General features: G+C 37.5%; 1 protein-coding gene across 3 annotated transcripts in view; it reads right to left on the bottom strand.

Moving 5' to 3' along the window:
* CLEC1A (C-type lectin domain family 1 member A) overlaps positions 1–11,837 on the bottom strand; it is a 30,014-nt gene extending 18,177 nt beyond the window's left edge. Inside the window, exons 1-2 of one of the 3 annotated variants that reach the window (XM_023192373.2) lie at positions 11,660–11,837; positions 1,888–2,028 (exon numbers count right to left, since the gene is read on the bottom strand). Coding sequence is in view for 2 of the 3 variants with exons in the window: in XM_023192371.2 (XP_023048139.1) it covers positions 1,930–2,028; positions 11,660–11,774 (214 nt within the window). In the remaining variant the exon portion in view is untranslated. The remainder of the gene's footprint in view (positions 1–1,887; positions 2,029–11,659) is intronic. The other 2 variants (XM_023192371.2, XM_023192372.2) reach the window with 2 other exon arrangements.
* Between the last annotated feature and the right edge of the window lie 6,975 nt (positions 11,838–18,812).

Below are 18,812 nucleotides of genomic sequence, written 5' to 3'. Positions count from 1 at the left end.
AAAAAAAAAAGACTAGCTAACTGAATCCAACAGCACATCAAAAAGATAATACCCCATGATAAAGTGGGTTTTATCCCAGGGATGCAGGGATGGTTTAACATACACAAGTCAATAAATATGACACATTACATAAACAGAATTAAAAACAAAAATCATACGATCATCTCAATAGATGCAGAAAAAGCATTTGAAAAAATCTAGCATTCCTTTATGATTAAAACATTCAGCAAAATTGGCATATAAAGGACATACTTCAATGTTATATATATACACACACACACATATATAACATTTTAAAATATATATTTTATATATTGTATATATATATTTATATATATATTTAGATGGAGTCTATATCTATATTTTATATATATATATATATATATATATATTTTTTTTTTTTTTTTTAGATGGAGTCTCACTCTGTCACCCAGGCTGGAGTGCAGTGCAGTGGTGTGATCTTGGCTCACTGCAATCTCCGCCTCCTGGGTTCAAGCGATTCTCGTGCCTCAGCCTCCTGAGTAGTTGGGATTATAGGTGCCCACCACCATGCCTGGCTAATTTTTATATTTTCAGTAGAGATGAGGTTTCACCATGTTGGCCAGGCTGGTCTCCAACTCCTGACCTCAAGCGATTCGCCTGCCTTAGCCTCCCAAAGTGCTGGAATTACAGGCATGAGCCACCATTCCTGGCCTTAAAAAATGTGTAATTTAAGTAATTTATCTATATCTATTTAAAATTACATAAATAGAAATGTGGAGTTATAATATTAGTTCCTAACTTCAAGAATAAATTCTCAACCTATATTTACTGCTTGATAAATCTTTTTATGTATACTCTCAAATGTTACTGAACATAAAACCACCAATCTGTTTATATGTTGGTTATTATATTGAGTATTGACAATATACCATATATTGTTACTTATTCAGTTATTGAAATAGTGTTATTATTTTTTCCATGATTTTACAGTTTGCAATTAGGATCATTGAGAACAAGTAAATTCCTAATGTCATTTTACTAGAAATTTTCAACATTCAGATTTGAAATTCAGGTCTCTACATCTAAGTATAGAAATCTCTCACGAATCATGAGAGTTCCTCTGTATTTCCAAGAATAATGGTGATTGCAAAATAATAGTTATATCACAATGAAATAAAACTTTTGGGATCAAAAGGGGCAATAAGAAATTATTTTTAATTTTGAAATATACAAACAAAAGTCTTAAAATTCCTATAAAACCCAATTTTTGACATTAAAATCTGCTCTCCTATGTAACATTTTTCTTTGAATAACCTTCTTCGGCTGTTTAGGAAACACTGCTGTGGGGTCTTCACCTACTGAGGCAAATTCATCCACTTTCTTTTTTAAGCTTTTTAACTTGTTTTTACTAGTTTGAAATTTAAATATTTTTAGATATGAATTTTTCTGATTTTATTTTCACAAGTTTTTATAAAATGACTGTATAACTTCCTGGCCTTTAAAAAATATGATGATTAAGGAGTTTACCTACTCTCCTTGTATTGACGGTATGCGTGGCTCTGTGGGTAGTATATTCTGCACTAGCCCACTGAACCTTGTATTCTCGGAGTCAAAACCTCTGATACCCTAGTCTTTTGTGGAATGGGAGAGGGCTGAAGCATGCGTTTATTTAAAATAAATGATATTTTTAGACATTGACGTATAAACAACCAGACAAATCCCTTCTTATCTCAAACAGAATGTTTAATTCTAGTTGGCAACTGATTGTCATATTTTAATTCTTCTTCCATTATTCACCATTTAAATAGCTGCATTTAAAAAAAAGATACACTGAGTTTTCCAAAAGCTAAAGAATTAAAGCTTAAAAAACAAATCCATAACAAGTGTTTCTCATCCTAGACAAACCTTGGAACCAGGATCCTCCCCCAGGTCAGAGCGCAGACTTACACAAAAGCCCCAGGACTGCCAGCCCTATCAGCAGCACCAAGCACAAAGTCAGCAGGGTCAGGGCCACTGGTCGCCATGTTGAAGAGGGAGCCCTGTGCTCTGCAGGGAACAGAAGAGAAAGCAGAGTTTGGCTTTTTCTTCCTCTTGCATCTAAGTCAGTAACAGGTAAGGGAGAGGAGTTGATTCTGCACGGGAACAAATTATGCCGGACAACAGTAACGGGGGCTGGCTAACTTGATTTCTGTCCTCAGAAACATCATCATAAGGCTCAGTGCAAGCCTCACTTATCACAGCTAGATTTTCTCACACGCCCCACCCATTTGTATCCACCTCTCAAGTCTTACTTTCCACTCAAGCACACTATGCATTATCTTTATGAGGTTGTTTGTACAACCTTCTGCTTGTCAAAATTCTAATTATGAAAGACTGTCATGAAAATGTCTGAAACACAGCCTGAGAATCTCTGAACCTTACCAAGGGACAACTTGTTACATAATCAGGGGAAAGATGAAATTAATTTGTTGTTACTTTTGAAAAACATCCCCCTCCCCCCAAGTTCCGTATATGCTTTTTCTAAAAGGCAAATTGCATGTTAGTAATGGGAAGTAATAATTTTACTGTTTTTCTGTGGAATTGCTTCATTGAAAGTCCCTCTTTTGTAAGGATATTGTTTGTTCATTCATTTGATTTATATTTTTTTGAAAATAGATTATAAAGAAACAGGATCATCAATTTCTGAAAGATGAATCTAAACTATTTTTGCAACAGTTAAATAATTTTAAAAACTGTGGTAAACATGCTTTCCTTGCCCTCCATTCTCATAAGTTTCACTAGTAATTGCAGAGGTTTTACTGTAAGTCATGGGTAGACCCTTCACCTAGTGAGGTCACCTATCTGAGTCTGGGACCTAACGTATCTGACAGGGAAGATTTTCACTCAGGTGCAGCTAGCAGTTAGCATTGTGATAAAAATGAAACAGAAAGAGTGAAACCCTCAAACAAACTCTCATTTTTTGTAGCCTGTTAGTTCTACTTCACTGAGAATTCAAGTCACGTTCTGAAACAGAAAGATTAAAGAGATCGGAGGGGCTTTTTGAAAGAAAATTCTTTTCCTTCTACCAAGGTCCTATACATAAAACATTCTAGGTACAGAGATTTTCCAGGCTGGAGTGCAGTGGCGTGATCTCGGCTCACTGCAACCTCCACCTCCCAGGCTCAAGCAATCCTCCCACCTCAGCTCCTGAGCAGCTGGAACTACAGGCACGTGCCACCACGCCTGGCTAATTTTTTTTTTTCTATATTTTTGTTGGAGATGAGGTTTCACCATGTTGCCAAGGCTGCAGGCTGTTCTCTAACTCCTGAGCTCAAGTGATCCTCTTACCTCGCCTCCCAAAGTGCTGGAATTACAGGCATGAGCCACCGTGCCCAACCCATTCTGGGTACAGAGATTTATATGAAACATTATTTCCAAATGGGGAATGATAACTAGTAAAGAATATAGAAATAGACGATATGATTACTATCCTCTGGAACTTACAATCTAGTAGGGAAAATAAGTTAAAGTCTCAGAGTAGACACACTGATGTATTTTTAAATGTGAATCTTATTTCTTAGCAATCATCTCCTTTATAAATAGCTCTCATTACATTTAGAATAAAATCCAAATCACTTTTCACAGATTGCTCCCTTTTAAAAAAAAATGGCAATTTTATTATGCTACTTCCCTACTTAAAAACTTCAAAAGCTTTATTGCACTTAAAATTAAATCCTGCATTAGTCTTATTGAGATCTTCCTTAGCTCTTTCATCCCTTTCTGAACTATTTTCCTCTCACTCACATGTACTACTCACAATGGCCTTCCGTTTAATCCTTGATCTGATCAAGCTTGACCCTAAGTACCTTGTATCAGCCCTACTTCTGCCTCTGCATTAATTTCAGTTTCAATGGCACATCCTTGGACGAGGTCCATGAGTCCATCTCTAGCATATCAGTCACCCTGTACTAGGTAATATTTTCATGACTTTTGTTTCTTTTTGCCTATCTCCTTTCTCTCCATTTAGCATTCCATTAAAACAATGATCTTGTCTATCTTGTCCACTAGTGTATTTCCACTACTGAAAGTAGTGCCTGGGACATAAGGGGTGAGTAAATCTTTGACAGTTTAAATAATTGAAAAATGAAATTATAAAAAATTAATATGACTTAAACTATCTAAGTTTTAAAGAGATAAGTGGGTTCTCCAAAGTTAAGCTTACAGGGTTTTTGTTTGTTTGTTTGTTTGTTTGTAGTCTATTGACTTCTCAGCAACATCTATGTCAGCAGAAAACAGACTCAGCTAAATACATCTCCCAGCCATGGTGGTTTCTATACACTGACTTTTGTGAGATTATATCATGAACAAATCTAAGGGAGATTTGCTTCCTCCTATTTCCTTCAGTTAATTAAGCTATGTTATTTAGTCTTAGTTTTTCTGGAAAAGGATGGTTTTCTCGTGGTATTGACTGTAAAAGTATTTCAGATCAGCAGAACATAAAAAAAAAAAGATTAGAGGCAGAATATAGTTTGGGTGAATCATCCTCTCCAAAACCCTGTATTTGTAAACTTTCTTACAGTCCAAGAAAGTTAATCATATGGATGTTTCTAGATTCCATAGTTAAAAGTGCTTATGTGAGCCTACCACCATGGTGATTTTCTTTTTCCACATACCTCTCATTACCATTAAATATATTGTATATCTTTGTTATTTCATTTAGCTTATATCTGTCTTACTCCAGGAAAAATTAAGCTCTTTCTTGGAAAGTATCTATTTAGTCATTATTGTAACCCAGTTCCTAAGACAGTAGCTGAAATAAGCTCAATTGAATTTAAATAAATGGATGAATAGGTCCATTATATACAAATATCTGTGTTATATGCCTACCTACCCCTACTCAAACACAGTTACATTAATACACATCTCAAAGTTGTAATAATTTTTTAAATCCTGCTACTTCTTATAATTAATATTTGTCTGGCTGAAATTAAAAATAAGAAGTAAAGGAGAAGAAGAACTATGACAGTCAAGCAACTTATTTATCTCTTTATAAATCTGTTTTCCGCCAGGCACAGTGGCTGAGGCCTGTAATCTTATCACTTTGGAATCCTCCCAACTGAAGCAGGAGGATTGCTTTGGGCCAGGAGTTCGAGACCAGCCTGAGCAACATAGTGAGATTCCATCTCTACGAAAGATAGCAACATAGTGAGACCCCATCCCCATCTCTATAAAAATTTTAAAATTCATCAGCCATGGTGGTACACACCTGTAGTCACAGCTACTCAGAAGGCTGAGGTGGGAGGATTGCTTGAGCCACGGAGGTCAAGGCTGCAGTGAGTCGTGATCGTGCCACTCTACTCCAGCCTGGGTGACAGAGCAAGATCTTCTCTCAAAAGTAGTGATGAAATGAAATGAAATGAAATGAAATGAAATGAAATGAAATAAATCTGCTTTCCCTTGCATAATATCAAGGACATGGGAGGTGTTGTTTTTCTGCCCAAAGGACCAAAAAGAGTGAACTTAAATTCCTTCTGTGAAGTGATGGCCTGGACTTTAGAAATCAGAACATCTTTCAATGATAATTACATTCATGAAAAGAAAAAAAATACAGGATCCTTCCTAAGATTGCCTCTGGGTCAGAAAAAATAAAAGAAGTATAATAGGGTTTAAAAGGTTTTTAAAAATCTCTTCTAAGAAATCCTCTTTCTCTGATCAAATTTTCCCATTTTGAAATTTTTCTTCTCTCTTCCCATCTCCCTCTTGCTCTCTCACTTTCTCTCTCTCTTTTTCAATATTCTCCATCCAATCATTCTATATGAAGACATGGAGAAACACAATCCTGGGTAGTTCATCTTCCAGGAAGCCAGGCTCCCATGATGGAAAGTCCATGACGTTGAAAGTTTCACTTTTTCTTTTTCTTTGATGCTATTTTTCCTTCTAGATGTTTTTCTTCTAACTGTGAGTCTAATGTTTCTCGGTTTTATTTCAAGTGCTCCTAATCATACTGAAGTCTCTCTCCAGGGATCACCCTCACCCTAACACGAGAAAGATTTTCACAAAAATAAGATGCCTGGGCGGTCACTTGAGTTTGGCTTGGCTTTATTGTGGTTTTATTTTTTGGAAGAGAACCCCTTTGCTCTCTCCTGAGGCATATTTAGAAAGGGGTGTGGATAGGCCAAGGAATGATATAAACATCCCTAAGAATAATAAGATATATATAGAAAAAAAAAAAAAAAAACCTTTCCTGTATCCTCTTAGTATAACCATAGTATAAAAGGCCTTCGTGCTAGCGTCAAATTTTGGATACCAATTACTGTGTAATTATATGAAATTTTGTGGGTGGAGAGTTGTCAGACTGAACCAGTTACCCTTCATCAGGTATCAGAGAGGGAAAATTTTGTTTTCCACCCAAGAAACTAAGCTGGCATTACCATATACAGTCTATTAGTACACCTATGAATGCAAAAGGTCTTAAAAACTGGAGGAGACCCCGAGAGTTTAAATAATGTGCATATTACAAACTAGTGGCAGAGCTAGGATTAAATCATTATGTTTAACGCTATACTTTGCACACTTTCCCGTGAGCCAGTCAGGAGTCACAGAGACATGTGGGCAAAACTGGTGGCAATGTACACAATATTTCAGAAAGCACTTTTTGATCCCTTTGTATTTTGAAATGTAAATGTCTTTGTTTCCTTAATCCTCAAATGTAGTGCACCTCCTCATGGGAATCTGAGTTCATGGGTTGAGTCTGCTTTTCTGTGTTCATGTAAATGCAGGTTTCTTTTCTCTTATGAATCTATTTCAAATATTGCTATTTTCATACTCTCTAAATTAAAATGTGTGTTATCCTTCCTATTATTTGGAAAAAGTATACATCTAAGAACATATGAGCTATTTCTAGAATATCATTGAGGTTCCAATTCACAGTACTTAGAAACTGAATTATATTTTTCCTCTTCAGTAAAATTTAGGTGATGCAATTTTATATCCCCATCAACAGATACTGCTTACTGAAATATAATTCAAACACAACATTACCATTAATGATAATTGCTCAAATTTCTTGAGTTACTGAGAAAAATGTCTTATATGAATGTTCTCATCTAGCCTCACAAACAACCCCTATAAGGTAGATATTATTATCTCATTTTACAGGTAGGGAACTGAGGCCTAGCGGGTTTAGACAGCTTATTCAGGAACACACAGCTACTATTAGTAATAGTTACTAATGAACTATTAGTAACTCCCCAGGATTGTGTTTCTCCATGTCTTTATATAGAATGATTGGATGAAGAATACTGAAAAACAGAGAGAGAGAAATAGTTACTAATAGTAACTATAAGTGTGTTCTAGATACACTTTATTTCATTGGAAGCAACCTTTGCAAAAATTCAATTACCAAGGAGTCACTGAAGTTGCCTAAGTTTGCACAGCTAGTAAGTAACAGAGCTACCCAAGCAGACTGATTCCAGAGCTGGACATTTTCAATCATCTTCTTATCCTCCCAACACATCTCAGATCAATATTTATACATGGCAGTGCATCTGCAATCATAGAACGACAGCAGCTTGCAGCTTTTCACTTCTACATTATAAAATATCCACTCTAGCAGCAAGATGAATTTTCAAAGCAAAATTTAATCACACTTCCTCTCTTCCATAGGAAGAAAAGTTTCCGAAGGCTCATTCTGTTCTAGTCAGTTTCTTAGTGTGCTGTATCAGGCTCCTCCTAATAGGATCCTGTTATACTCGTTAGCCTCATGGGTCCAGATCATGTCACTTCCTCTGGGAACTCACAAAACTAAACTCAATCAGTAACTTATTCATTCCTATATTGCTTCTGTGGCCTCCAACACTGATTTAACAGTACTAAATGACATTTACTACAACTATTGATTTAGAGTATTCCTTCCACTTCCCTAAGCACCTGAAAAACAGGCTCCTCTAGTACATCCCATAATGTCTTGTCATGAGTAGGTTTGATTTAAAGAGTTGTTGAATCAGTTAACAGTGATTTATGTCATGACTGTGATGAGAGATTTATGCTGTAATTGAGGAAATAAAACTAAGACACTGGGAAATGCAATAGTACTGTAATTAATGTGAACAAGGGTAAAGAGGAACTTGAATTTATTATTAAATTTTTTAAAATTATTTAACCAAAGTAATCATTTATTTTATTATGTAACCATCAGTTCCTTTTTAAACCACTGCTATCAAAACTAAATATTTTCCTCCTTGTTGATAAATTGTTAAATAATCATTCTTAGTCTTCTTTTTACTTAAACTCTCTGCAGTATTTGTTATTTGTTGTTTTTAAAACTCACAGTCATCATCACTGACTTTTCCAATGCTCTTGAATTTATTGTCTCTTCCATTACTCTGATTTTCCATTACTCTTGAATTTATTGTCTCTAGATGCCCTTGATGTCTCTCTCCCAGATTCCTGCTTCTACCACTCTCTGCTATTCATCCCTAGTAGCTCCTTTTGGAATCTTTCATTCTTCTTGCTCCTCAGGTGCTGATATTCCCTCAGATTTTCTCCCTTAGAGAACACTCTATTATTCTGTTCTTTCATCTTTTCGTTTTACATTTCCTCCCTCAATGATCTCACTCACTTCCATACATTTTAGTTACTATCCATTTATTTTACTTAATGACTTAAGTACCTCATCTACTTTATTTATGTATTTAATTACTATGCCAGTAATTCCCACAAATATATGTAGTCCAACCCACATCCTGCATATACAGGTGTCTTTGGACAGCTCCAAATGCATGTCCCTCCTACAGACCCCTTAAACTCAAACTTAATTCATCAGCTCTCCTGTCCCTTCTATAGTTTCTGTCTTAGTTAAACAGCAGTACCATCCACATTACATCAGACAGAACCTAGTCAACCTACCACCAAGGTCCCTTTCCTTGTCTCCTCACATGTAACCAATCACTGATTATCTAAACTCCATCACCTCGATGTCTTTCATATCTGATTGATTTTCCTCATTTTTACTATACTGCCTCAGTTCAGGTTCTTTTACTCTTGTACCGGACTAGTAAAAAAATTTGGTATTGGCACATCCAGTTTCATATACTTTCAACCTATCCTTTCCATTGCAGCCTGGAAGGTCTTCCCCAAATGCAAAATTCTGTTTCTTCCTATCTAAATCCTGCATTGACCTCATTTTAACTATTGAATAGAATTAAAATAGATCAGCATGCCCTAAAATGCCTCCTTAACTTGCCAGACTTATCCCTTTGCCAAGTTTCCCTCCTCTGACTCTACACCTATGCCCTACATATTGCTTATAGTTCTCTAAAAATACAAAGCTACTGAAAACCTTCGTTACTTTCCCTTCATATGTCTCTCTGTCTGTAGTGTTCCCCAGCCTCTCAAACATCCTCACTCCTTATTCCAGATTATGTGGAAGATCTTAAAATTAACTCATGGATAAACTGAAAGAATATCTATCTATTTAACCCATTTCCAGTGGACAGTGATGGGCCTGTTTTTGTAACATTACCAGAAAACTCAGTGGAGATTTACTGAAAAACTCATGACTTTATTCAGATTAAGGTCCTCCAGAAAAAGTAGGGTTCTGTCCCATGTGTCTGTGACACATTTACAAAATACCAGTTTTTTAAAATTTTGATCAAATTATGAGTGGTTGATTTAAAAACTTTTCCAAGAAGAAGAAAAACATGGAGTAGTAATTTAAAGAACTCAATAAAAACTTCTATTTTTTATTTAAAAAAAAAAATTAACTCAACTCCACAGTCACTCCTCCTGTTAAGCCTTTCCTAAGCTCCTCTACTTAATTAGGTAGACATAACCAAGCTCTCAGCTGTACTGTACATGCTTCTGCCATAACACCTTATTATACTTATTCCTCAGTTGAGAATTGTATTAGACTTTCAATTTCCTTATGAAAAGGGATCATATCACATTGGACATTATATCCTCAGTACTAGGATAACATGACCCCAAACATAAGTTTGTGAAAAATATATGAGGTTGTTGTCTTTCATTTTCACTATCTTAATTGTTTGGCATTTTTACTATCTTGTTTGTCATTTGTAAACACAAACATAGTTGTTATGTCAATTGTTATTGACAAAAGTCTAGAAATTAAATGAATGTGTGTGTGTGATTTGTATTAATTCTAAAAAATAAAAGTTGCCAGCTCTTAATGGTGTCACATCAGTATGTTGAATCTGAATCCTCCACATTGCCAAAAATTTCTGAGTGATTTCTGCTGTTATTTTTATCAGCGAAGGTATATCAGATATGTTTATCTAAGAAATAATTATACTTCTATGATGGCATTCCCCTGAATGTTTGCATTACCATAAAAAGATGAAAACAAGATCTCATATATGTTGCTTAAAATAACTATTTCCAGATGATTTCCTCCAAGACAATCTTTGTAATCTCTACTCCTACTATTTCAATTTCCATTTCTTACAAAGAAGCTGCCAGATGTTGCAGCTAGTGTTTTATCTTGTTCCACATCCCTCTCCACCCTTCAGCCTCAGCAGAACTTATTTGTACATGCTGTTCCTGATTATGCTGATCACTAATCCTTGAGAGACTTCTGGCTCCAGTCAAAGGTGGAAAATGAAGTAATATACAAGCTACTCAAAACCACAGCCCTAAAAATGGACTCTTCCTAAGATTTTTTGGAGGAAAACACTTTGTATCCTATTACACATATCCTGTGGCTACAGAAGCTGACATCCCTACTTTTGTCACTTAGCTTCATTTCAAAGAGGTTGGAAATCCCCAGTATCCCTTAACAGCTTACTGGGTAATTTAGTTTAAAAAAAAAAGAGCCATATTAGTAGGTCTCAGGTCGAGAGTCATTTAATAAATAGAAAGCGAATGGAGGGTTTAGTAGGAGAAAGGAAGGAAAACTAAAAGTTATTTGATAAAGAAATAAGGAACAGGATCTTTTTTTAAAATTTTTAAAATGTATATCCAAATTTACAAAGGTGAAGAAAATGATGATATAATCAGAGGGAAAGGACATATTAAAATACAGGCACTGAATGAATGCTAAAATATGGGATTCCTTTCAACATTCCATTTCTTGAGAATTCCTCAAGTGTTCCTTTCAGCAATTTTGTGTCAGTCTATATCAGTTCAGACAGACATTCAAATATTTTACATAATTTATCATTCTCAGTACTCACAACCACCTTGTAAAAGAAGTTTTATTACTTCTATTTAATATTAATTCAAATTAATATGAATTAATATACTTAAAGTATTTAAAACACTGCCAGCACATAACGAGCCCTTTATACATGTTTGTGGCCATTAATATTTTATAAATAAAGAATATGATGCTACCAGGATACTTAAATAACTCATCCAAGGTTACAAAGTGGCATACCTGGGTTAGGACCTAGAACCTAGTCCTGTGTATATTACCATGTGAGTCCTTTTCACTAGAACTGAAGTCCTATTTTAGCTTTAGATTGGCTGAGTGGCCCAGGAAATAAAATCCTTCTCTAATTGTGTGAATTATGGAACTGAATAGAACTGGGAAAAAAAAAATCATTACTAGGTCACAGGGTGAGTAATTGGAAATAAAATTATAAGATAGAAGTTAAATGTATAAATTTCTAGGAGGGATAGCTCATCTCACATATTTCGCAAGGGCTCTGGTCTATCTGGACTCCAGGAGACAGGGTACCTGTGCGCCGGGGCTCTGGACGCCGAGTTGTGGCAGAGGCTTGAGAATGCAGGCTCATGGTGGTGTCTCCATCATCATCCAGCATGTCCCTCGTGCTGCTGTACTTGGCCTGCATCTGGATTCCCACAGCGGTGAGAGGGAAATGTGGTCGGATTGCCCTGGGCCGCCTGGCTGCTGTGAGCTCGTTCAGGAAGCAAGGCACTGAAAGGCATTCCTAATGTTCTTTCCCAGCAAGTAGCAGGGGAAGTTCTCTGACTGCAGTTCCTGACTGGACAGGCCCAGCCCCTCTCCTGTGAGCTTGTACTCTGAACGCCAAATCAGTCAGGCTGAGGGGAAACAGCATGTGCTTTCTGTTCAGGCAGTCTCTGTCTAAACAGTTATTAAAAATTTGGCCTTTCTCAGGTCTTGTTTACCTGTTTGCATTTTTCATATAACTTCAGTGTAAAAAAGGCAAGAACTTATAATAGCAAGGTGTAGCACTGTGGTTCCTTCAGAGTCCGTGGAATAATAATAACTTGGAAGGACACGCATCCTCATTTCTTACCCATTCTTTAGGGAGTCACTTAGTTTAACCTCTCTGTGCCTTTGTGAAAAGAGAAGAGATTATAGGATCTAGCCCCTTCCTTTCTCCAAGAACAGAGTAGTGATCTTTCTTATAGTATCTGAACTTGATGTAACATTTTATAGCACATTTGGTACATTATGATCATGAGGAATTATATATTTTACTGGAAGTAAAAACTTTTAAAACTATTACTAACCACCATGTGGTTTGCGGAAGCCAGTTAGTTTGTGCCTAAATCTCCTAAACTGAGAGGAAAATATTTTAGGTAGTGTGAAAAAATTCTTCCTGAATCAGTACATTAGAATTATATTCCCTGTCTTAGTCTGTTTGTGCTGACCTGCAACAGGATACCTGAGACCAGATAAATTATAAGCAATAGAAATTTATTTCTCATCATTCCAGAAGCTGGGAAATCTAAGATCAAGGCACTGGCAGGTTTGGATGTCAGGAGAGAGCTGCACTCTCTGTAGTGGAGGAAGGCTATTCTCACGTGGCAGAAAGCAGAAGGACAAGCCAGCCAAATGCTACATGTAGCCTCATTTATAAAGGTCTTAATACCATCCTCAAGAGAGAAGCCTTCAAGGCCAAATCATCTCTTAAAGGCCCCACCTCTCTCAATACGACCACACTGGCAATGCCTGAATCGTGCAAGAAACACATTTAAACCATAGTAAGATAGTTATCAGTAACAACCTTGTGGCTTTGGGAGGACAATTAACAATTTACATCTGCATTTCCTAAACTGAAAGACAAGAAGATTGTTTTAGATAATGTCTAAAAGTTCTTCCTGAGTCTGTACAATAGGCTTATATTACTCTACCAAAACTTTTCCAGATGTTAAGTGATAGATGGGCAAAATCAAGCATGCTAAATATAAAGGAGTGTCAGAATGCTCCTGGTGCGGTAGCCAGACCATCTAAAAGATCTATGAGGAAGTGTATATTGTGGATTCACATGTGTTTCAAGCTGTGTTTTGTTCATCAAATTATTCTAAATTTTTTAAAAACAGGATTTTTTTTTTTTTTAGATGACAGATTGGAGGCAGTGTTCGCATGACTCTACCACTTGGAAGGACAAAATAGTGAGTAAAAAACTCTCACTGTGGACCAGGCATGGTGGCTCACACCATGGGAGGCACTTTGGGAGGCCGAGGTGGGTGAATCACCTGAGGTCAGGAGTTCGAGACCAGCCTGACCAACATGGCAAAACCCCATCTCTACTAAAAATATGAAAATTAGCCGAGTGTGGTGGCAGGTGCCTATAATCCCAGCTACTGGGGAGGCAAGAGGTAGGAGAATCACTTGAACCCGGGAGGCAGAGGTTGCAGTGAGCCAAGATTGTGCCACTGCACTCCAGGCTGGGCGACAGAGCAAGACTCCATCTAAAAAATAAAAATAAAAATTCTCACTGTGTACATTTTTCCAAGAAGCAATGCAGGAACTGAACAGGAAAACTGAAAGAATCCATAGACTCTTCGAAAAAAGCAGCAGGTTACATCCCACACCGTGAGTTAGGTGAAAAACTGTAAGCCTCCAGGGTATGAGAGGTGAAGAGACTGGCTCCAGGATACAAACCTCCACTGGGGAACCTGAAAGTCCATGTCATGGGAGAAGGCCTTAACCCTTCCCAGCACTGGAACCAATTAAAAGAGCAGTGAGGAATATAAAAGTAACAGCAGCAGCAGGAAGAGGCCTGTGTATATTTCCAGCCTCCAGCATGAGCCAAGGGAAGCTATTCCTTATTACACTTCACAGACAACCTCGTGGAACTCAGCCAACCAGCTCAGCCAGGGGATGCACATCGTAAAAACTCCCAGCTGAAATTCACAATATAACCTCAAAGTGAAGATGAACTCCGTTGGTCAGAAGCAGAAAGAAGAGTGGGAAATGTGTTGCAGCCATGAATGCAGGATCTGGATGCCAGCTGTGTGGGTGAACAGAGTATGGCGTGGCCCGAAGCCAGCAGTTGCTATCACCATGGCGACTTGGTGTGAGCTCTGAGTGCAGACTGCCTGGAACTTAGCTCACTGCTGCTAGCAGAGTACTGCAGGAGCCAGATCTGCCTTGCCAACTGTGTGAAATCTGCGTTAGGCTTACTGCTGCCTGCTACTCCCCACTCCCTGTGCAAACCCATCTCCAACAGGGACCGCTGTTTGCCATGCACATGGTGACTCAGAGTGCAGACCCACCTAACACAGCCTTTATCTGGCTTTGCCCCTCCACCCACCGTGGTAGCTTAATACAAAGGACAGAAACCCTGGGGAGGTTTATAGCCCCATCCATCATCTGAGAAGCCAGACTACCTACCCTGGGCAACATAAGGCAAGCACAAATCCCACTGCTACTACCACACCTGGTACTCTTTTGCAAATGCCACCCAGTAGCTGGAAGGCTACCAACACAGTCCATTACAGCATCCGTAGGTGGAATAACACTGCACTCAGGAAGGACAAAACTACGGTATGACCTCAGCTATGACCACTTCCTGCACCACCCTATCTAACCAGGAAGTCCTGAGTCTATCCACATGACCAGTTTATTACTACTTGAACCAGCATTCAAGAAAGACAACGCACTAAAGTTATCTCTAATCAAGGAATCTCACAGAGTCTATGTCACGCCTCTGGCACCCCCATCAGACCTGGTGCTGATACCTGCTGCTGAAAAACTGGAGGACAGGTCATATCACTGGATCCTTAGCAGACATCTTCCAGCACTAATCTGGAGCCACTGAGTGGCTAGACCCAGAGGAGAAGCAGCACTCACAGTAGTCTGTCTCTCAGGAACTTCTACTCCTACGGAAAGGGAGAGTGCGCCACATCAAGGGAACACCCGGTGTGACCAAAGAATCCAGATGGCAGGTCTCAAGAAACTCACTCAAAACCTCACAACTACATGGAAACTGAACAACCATCTCCTGAATGACTACTGGGTACATAACGAAATGAAGGCAGAAATAAAGATGTTCTTTGAAACCAATGAGAACAAAGACACAACATACCAGAATGTCTGAGACACATTTAAAGCAGTGTGTAGAGGGAAATTTATAGCACTAAATGCCCATAGGAGAAAGCAGGAAACATCTAAAATTGACACTCTAATATCACAATTAAAAGAACTAGAGAAGCAAGAGCAAACAAATCCAAAAGCTATCAGAAGGCAAGAAATAACTAAGATCAGAGCATAACTGAAGGAGATAGAGACAAAACAAAAACAAAAACAAAAACCCTTCAAAACATCAATGAATCCAGGAGCTGGTTTTTTGAAAAGATCAACAAAATTGATAGACCGCTAGGAAGACTAATAAAGAAGAAAAGAGAGAAGAATCAAACAGATGCAATAAAAAAATGATAAAGGAGATATCACCATCAATCCCACAGAAATACAAACTACCATCAGAGAATACTATAAACACCTCTACGCAAATAAACTAGAAAATCTAGAAGAAATAGATAAATTCCTGGACACATACACCCTCCGAAGACTAAACCAGGAATAAATTGAATCTCTGAATAGACCAATAACAGGCTCTGAAATTGAGGCAATAATTAATAGCCCACCAACCAAAAAAGTCCAGGACCAGACAGATTCACAGCCAAATTCTACCAGAGGTACAAAGAGAAGCTGGTACCACTCCTTCTGAAACTATTCCAATCAATAGAAAAAAAGGGAATCCTCCCTAACTCATTTTATGAGGCCAGCATCATCCCGATACCAAAGCCTGGCAGAGACTCAACAAAAAAAGAGAATTTTAGAACAATATCCCTGATAAACATAAATGTGAAAATCCTCAATAAAATACTGTCAAACTGAATCCAGCAGCACATCAAAAAACTTATCCAACACGATCAAGTGGGCTTCATCCTTGGGAGGCAAGGCTGGTTCAAAACATGCAGATCAATAAACGTAATCCATCACATAAACAGAACCAGCGACAAAAACCACATGATGATCTCAACAGATGCACAAAAGGCCTTTGACAAAATTCAACAGTCCTTCATGCTAAAAACTCTCAATAAACTAGGTATTGATGGAACGTATCTCAAAATAATAAGAGCTATTTATGACAACGATGCCTTATCTCACTACTCCTATTCAACATAGTGTTGCAAGTTTTGGCCAGGCAATAAGGCAAGAGAAAGAAATAAAGGGTATTCAATTAGGAAAAGAGGAAGTCAGATTGTCCCTCTTTGCAGATGACATGATTGTATATTTAGAAAACCCCATTGTCTTGGCCCCAAATCTCCTTAAGCTGATAAGCAACTTCAGCAAGTCTCAGGATACAAAATCAATGTGCAACAATCACAAGCATTCCCATACACCAATAACAGACAAACAGAGAACCAAATCATGAGTGAACTCCCATTCACAATTGCTACAAAGAGAATAAAATACCTAGGAATACAACTTAGAAGGGATGTGAGGACCTCTTCAAGGAAAACTACAAACCACTGCTCAATGAAATAAAAGAGGACACAAACAAATGGAAGAACATGCCATGTCCATGGATAGGAAGAATCAAAATCATGAAAATGGCCATACTGCCCAAGGCAATTTATAGATTCAATGCCATCCCCATTAAGCTACCAATGACTTTCTCCACAGAATTGAAAAAACTACTTTAAAGTTCATACAGAACCAAAAATGAGCCCGCATTGCCAAGACAATTCTAAGCAAAAAGAACAAAGCTGGAGGCATCATGCTACCTGACTTCAAATTACACTACAAGGCTACAGCAACCAAAATAGCATGGTACTGGTACCAAAACAGAGATACAGACCAATGGAACAGAACAGAGCCCTCAGAAATAATACCACACATCTACAACAATCTGATCTTTGACAAACCTGACAAAAACAAGAAATGGGGAAAGGATTCTGTATTTAATAAATGATGTTGGGAAAACTGGCTAGTCATACGTAGAAAGCTGAAACTGGATCCCTTCCTTACACCTTATACAAAAATTAATTCAAGATGGATTAAAGACTTAAATGTTAGCCCTAAAACCATAAAAACCCTAGAAGAAAACTAGGCAATACCATTCTGGACATAGGCATGGGCAAGGACTTCATGACTAAAACACCAAAAGCAATGGCAACAAAAGCCAAAATAGACAAATGGGATCTAATTAAAGAGCTTTTACACAGCAAAATAAACTACCATCACAGTGAGCAGTTAACCTACAGAATGGGAGAAAATTTTCACAATCTACCCATCTGATAAAGGTCTAATATCCAGAATCTACAAAGAACTTAAATTTACAAGAAAAAAACCAAACAACCCCATCAAAAAGTGGACAAAGGATATGAACAGACACTTCTCAAAAGAAGACATTTATGCAGCCAACAGACACATGAAAAAATGTTCATCATCACTGGTCATCAGAGAAATGCAAATCAAAACCACAATGAGATACCATCTCACACCAGTTAGAATGGCGATCATTAAAAAGTCAGGAAACAACAGATGCTGGAGATGATGTGGAGAAATAGGAACACTTTTACACTGTTGGTGGGAATGTAAACTAGTTCAGCCATTGTGGAAGACAGTGTGGCGATTCCTCAAGGACCTAGAGCTAGAAATACCATTTGACCCAGTGATTTCATTACTAGGTATATACCCAAAGGATGATAAATCATGCTACTATAAAGACACATGCACACGTATGTTTATTGTGGCACTATTCACAATAGCAAAGACTTGGAACCAACCCAAATGTCCATCAATGATAGACTGGATTAAGAAAATGTGGCACATATACACCATGGAATACTAGGCAGCCATAAGAAGGATGAGTTCATGTCCTTTTGCAGAGACATGGATGAAGCTGGAAACCATAATTCTGAGCAAACTGTCATAAGGACAGAAAACCAAACACTACATGTTCTCACTTGTAGGTGGGAACTGAACAATGAGAATGCTTGGACACAGAGTGGGGAACATCACACACCAGGGCCTGTCATGGGGTGGGGAGCGGGAGCATTGGGAGAAATACCTAATGTAAATAATGGGTTGATGGGTACAGCAGGCCAGCATGGCACATGTATACCTATGTAATGAGCCTGTACATTGTGCACATGTACCCTAGAACTTAAAGTATAATAATAAAAAAAAAAGAGAGAATAATACGATCTATGGAAATAATGTTAACTGTTTTTTCTAGTTTTGTGTCTTTTGCAAATTTGACGTTGTTGATATAGAAATAAAGCTTCCCAAGCTGTTTATAAGGCAACCATCACACATTTGTATCTGTCAAATTCTGGATTTCTAGGTTTTTGTTTGGTTTGGGTTTGATTGTTTTTTGAAGCAAATAAAATATAAATAGTTTATCCTCCAGGGAAAAAAAAGAAATGAGAATGGAAACATTACAATAGATACCACAGAAATACATAAAATCATTTGAGACTACTATGAACACCTCTAAATACACAAACTAGAAAACCTAGAGGAAATGGATAAATTCGTAGAAAATACAACCCTCCAAGATTAAATCAAGAAGAAATAGAAACCCTAAACAGACCAATAAAAAGCAGCAAAACTGAATCTGTAATTAAAAAAAAAAAAAAAAAAAAAAAGCCAAAAAAAAAAG

Source organism: Piliocolobus tephrosceles, chromosome 10 (genome assembly GCF_002776525.5).
Source record: "Piliocolobus tephrosceles isolate RC106 chromosome 10, ASM277652v3, whole genome shotgun sequence".
NCBI classification, from domain to species: Eukaryota; Metazoa; Chordata; class Mammalia; order Primates; family Cercopithecidae; genus Piliocolobus; species Piliocolobus tephrosceles.
This window is presented reverse-complemented; position numbering and strand designations above follow the sequence as displayed.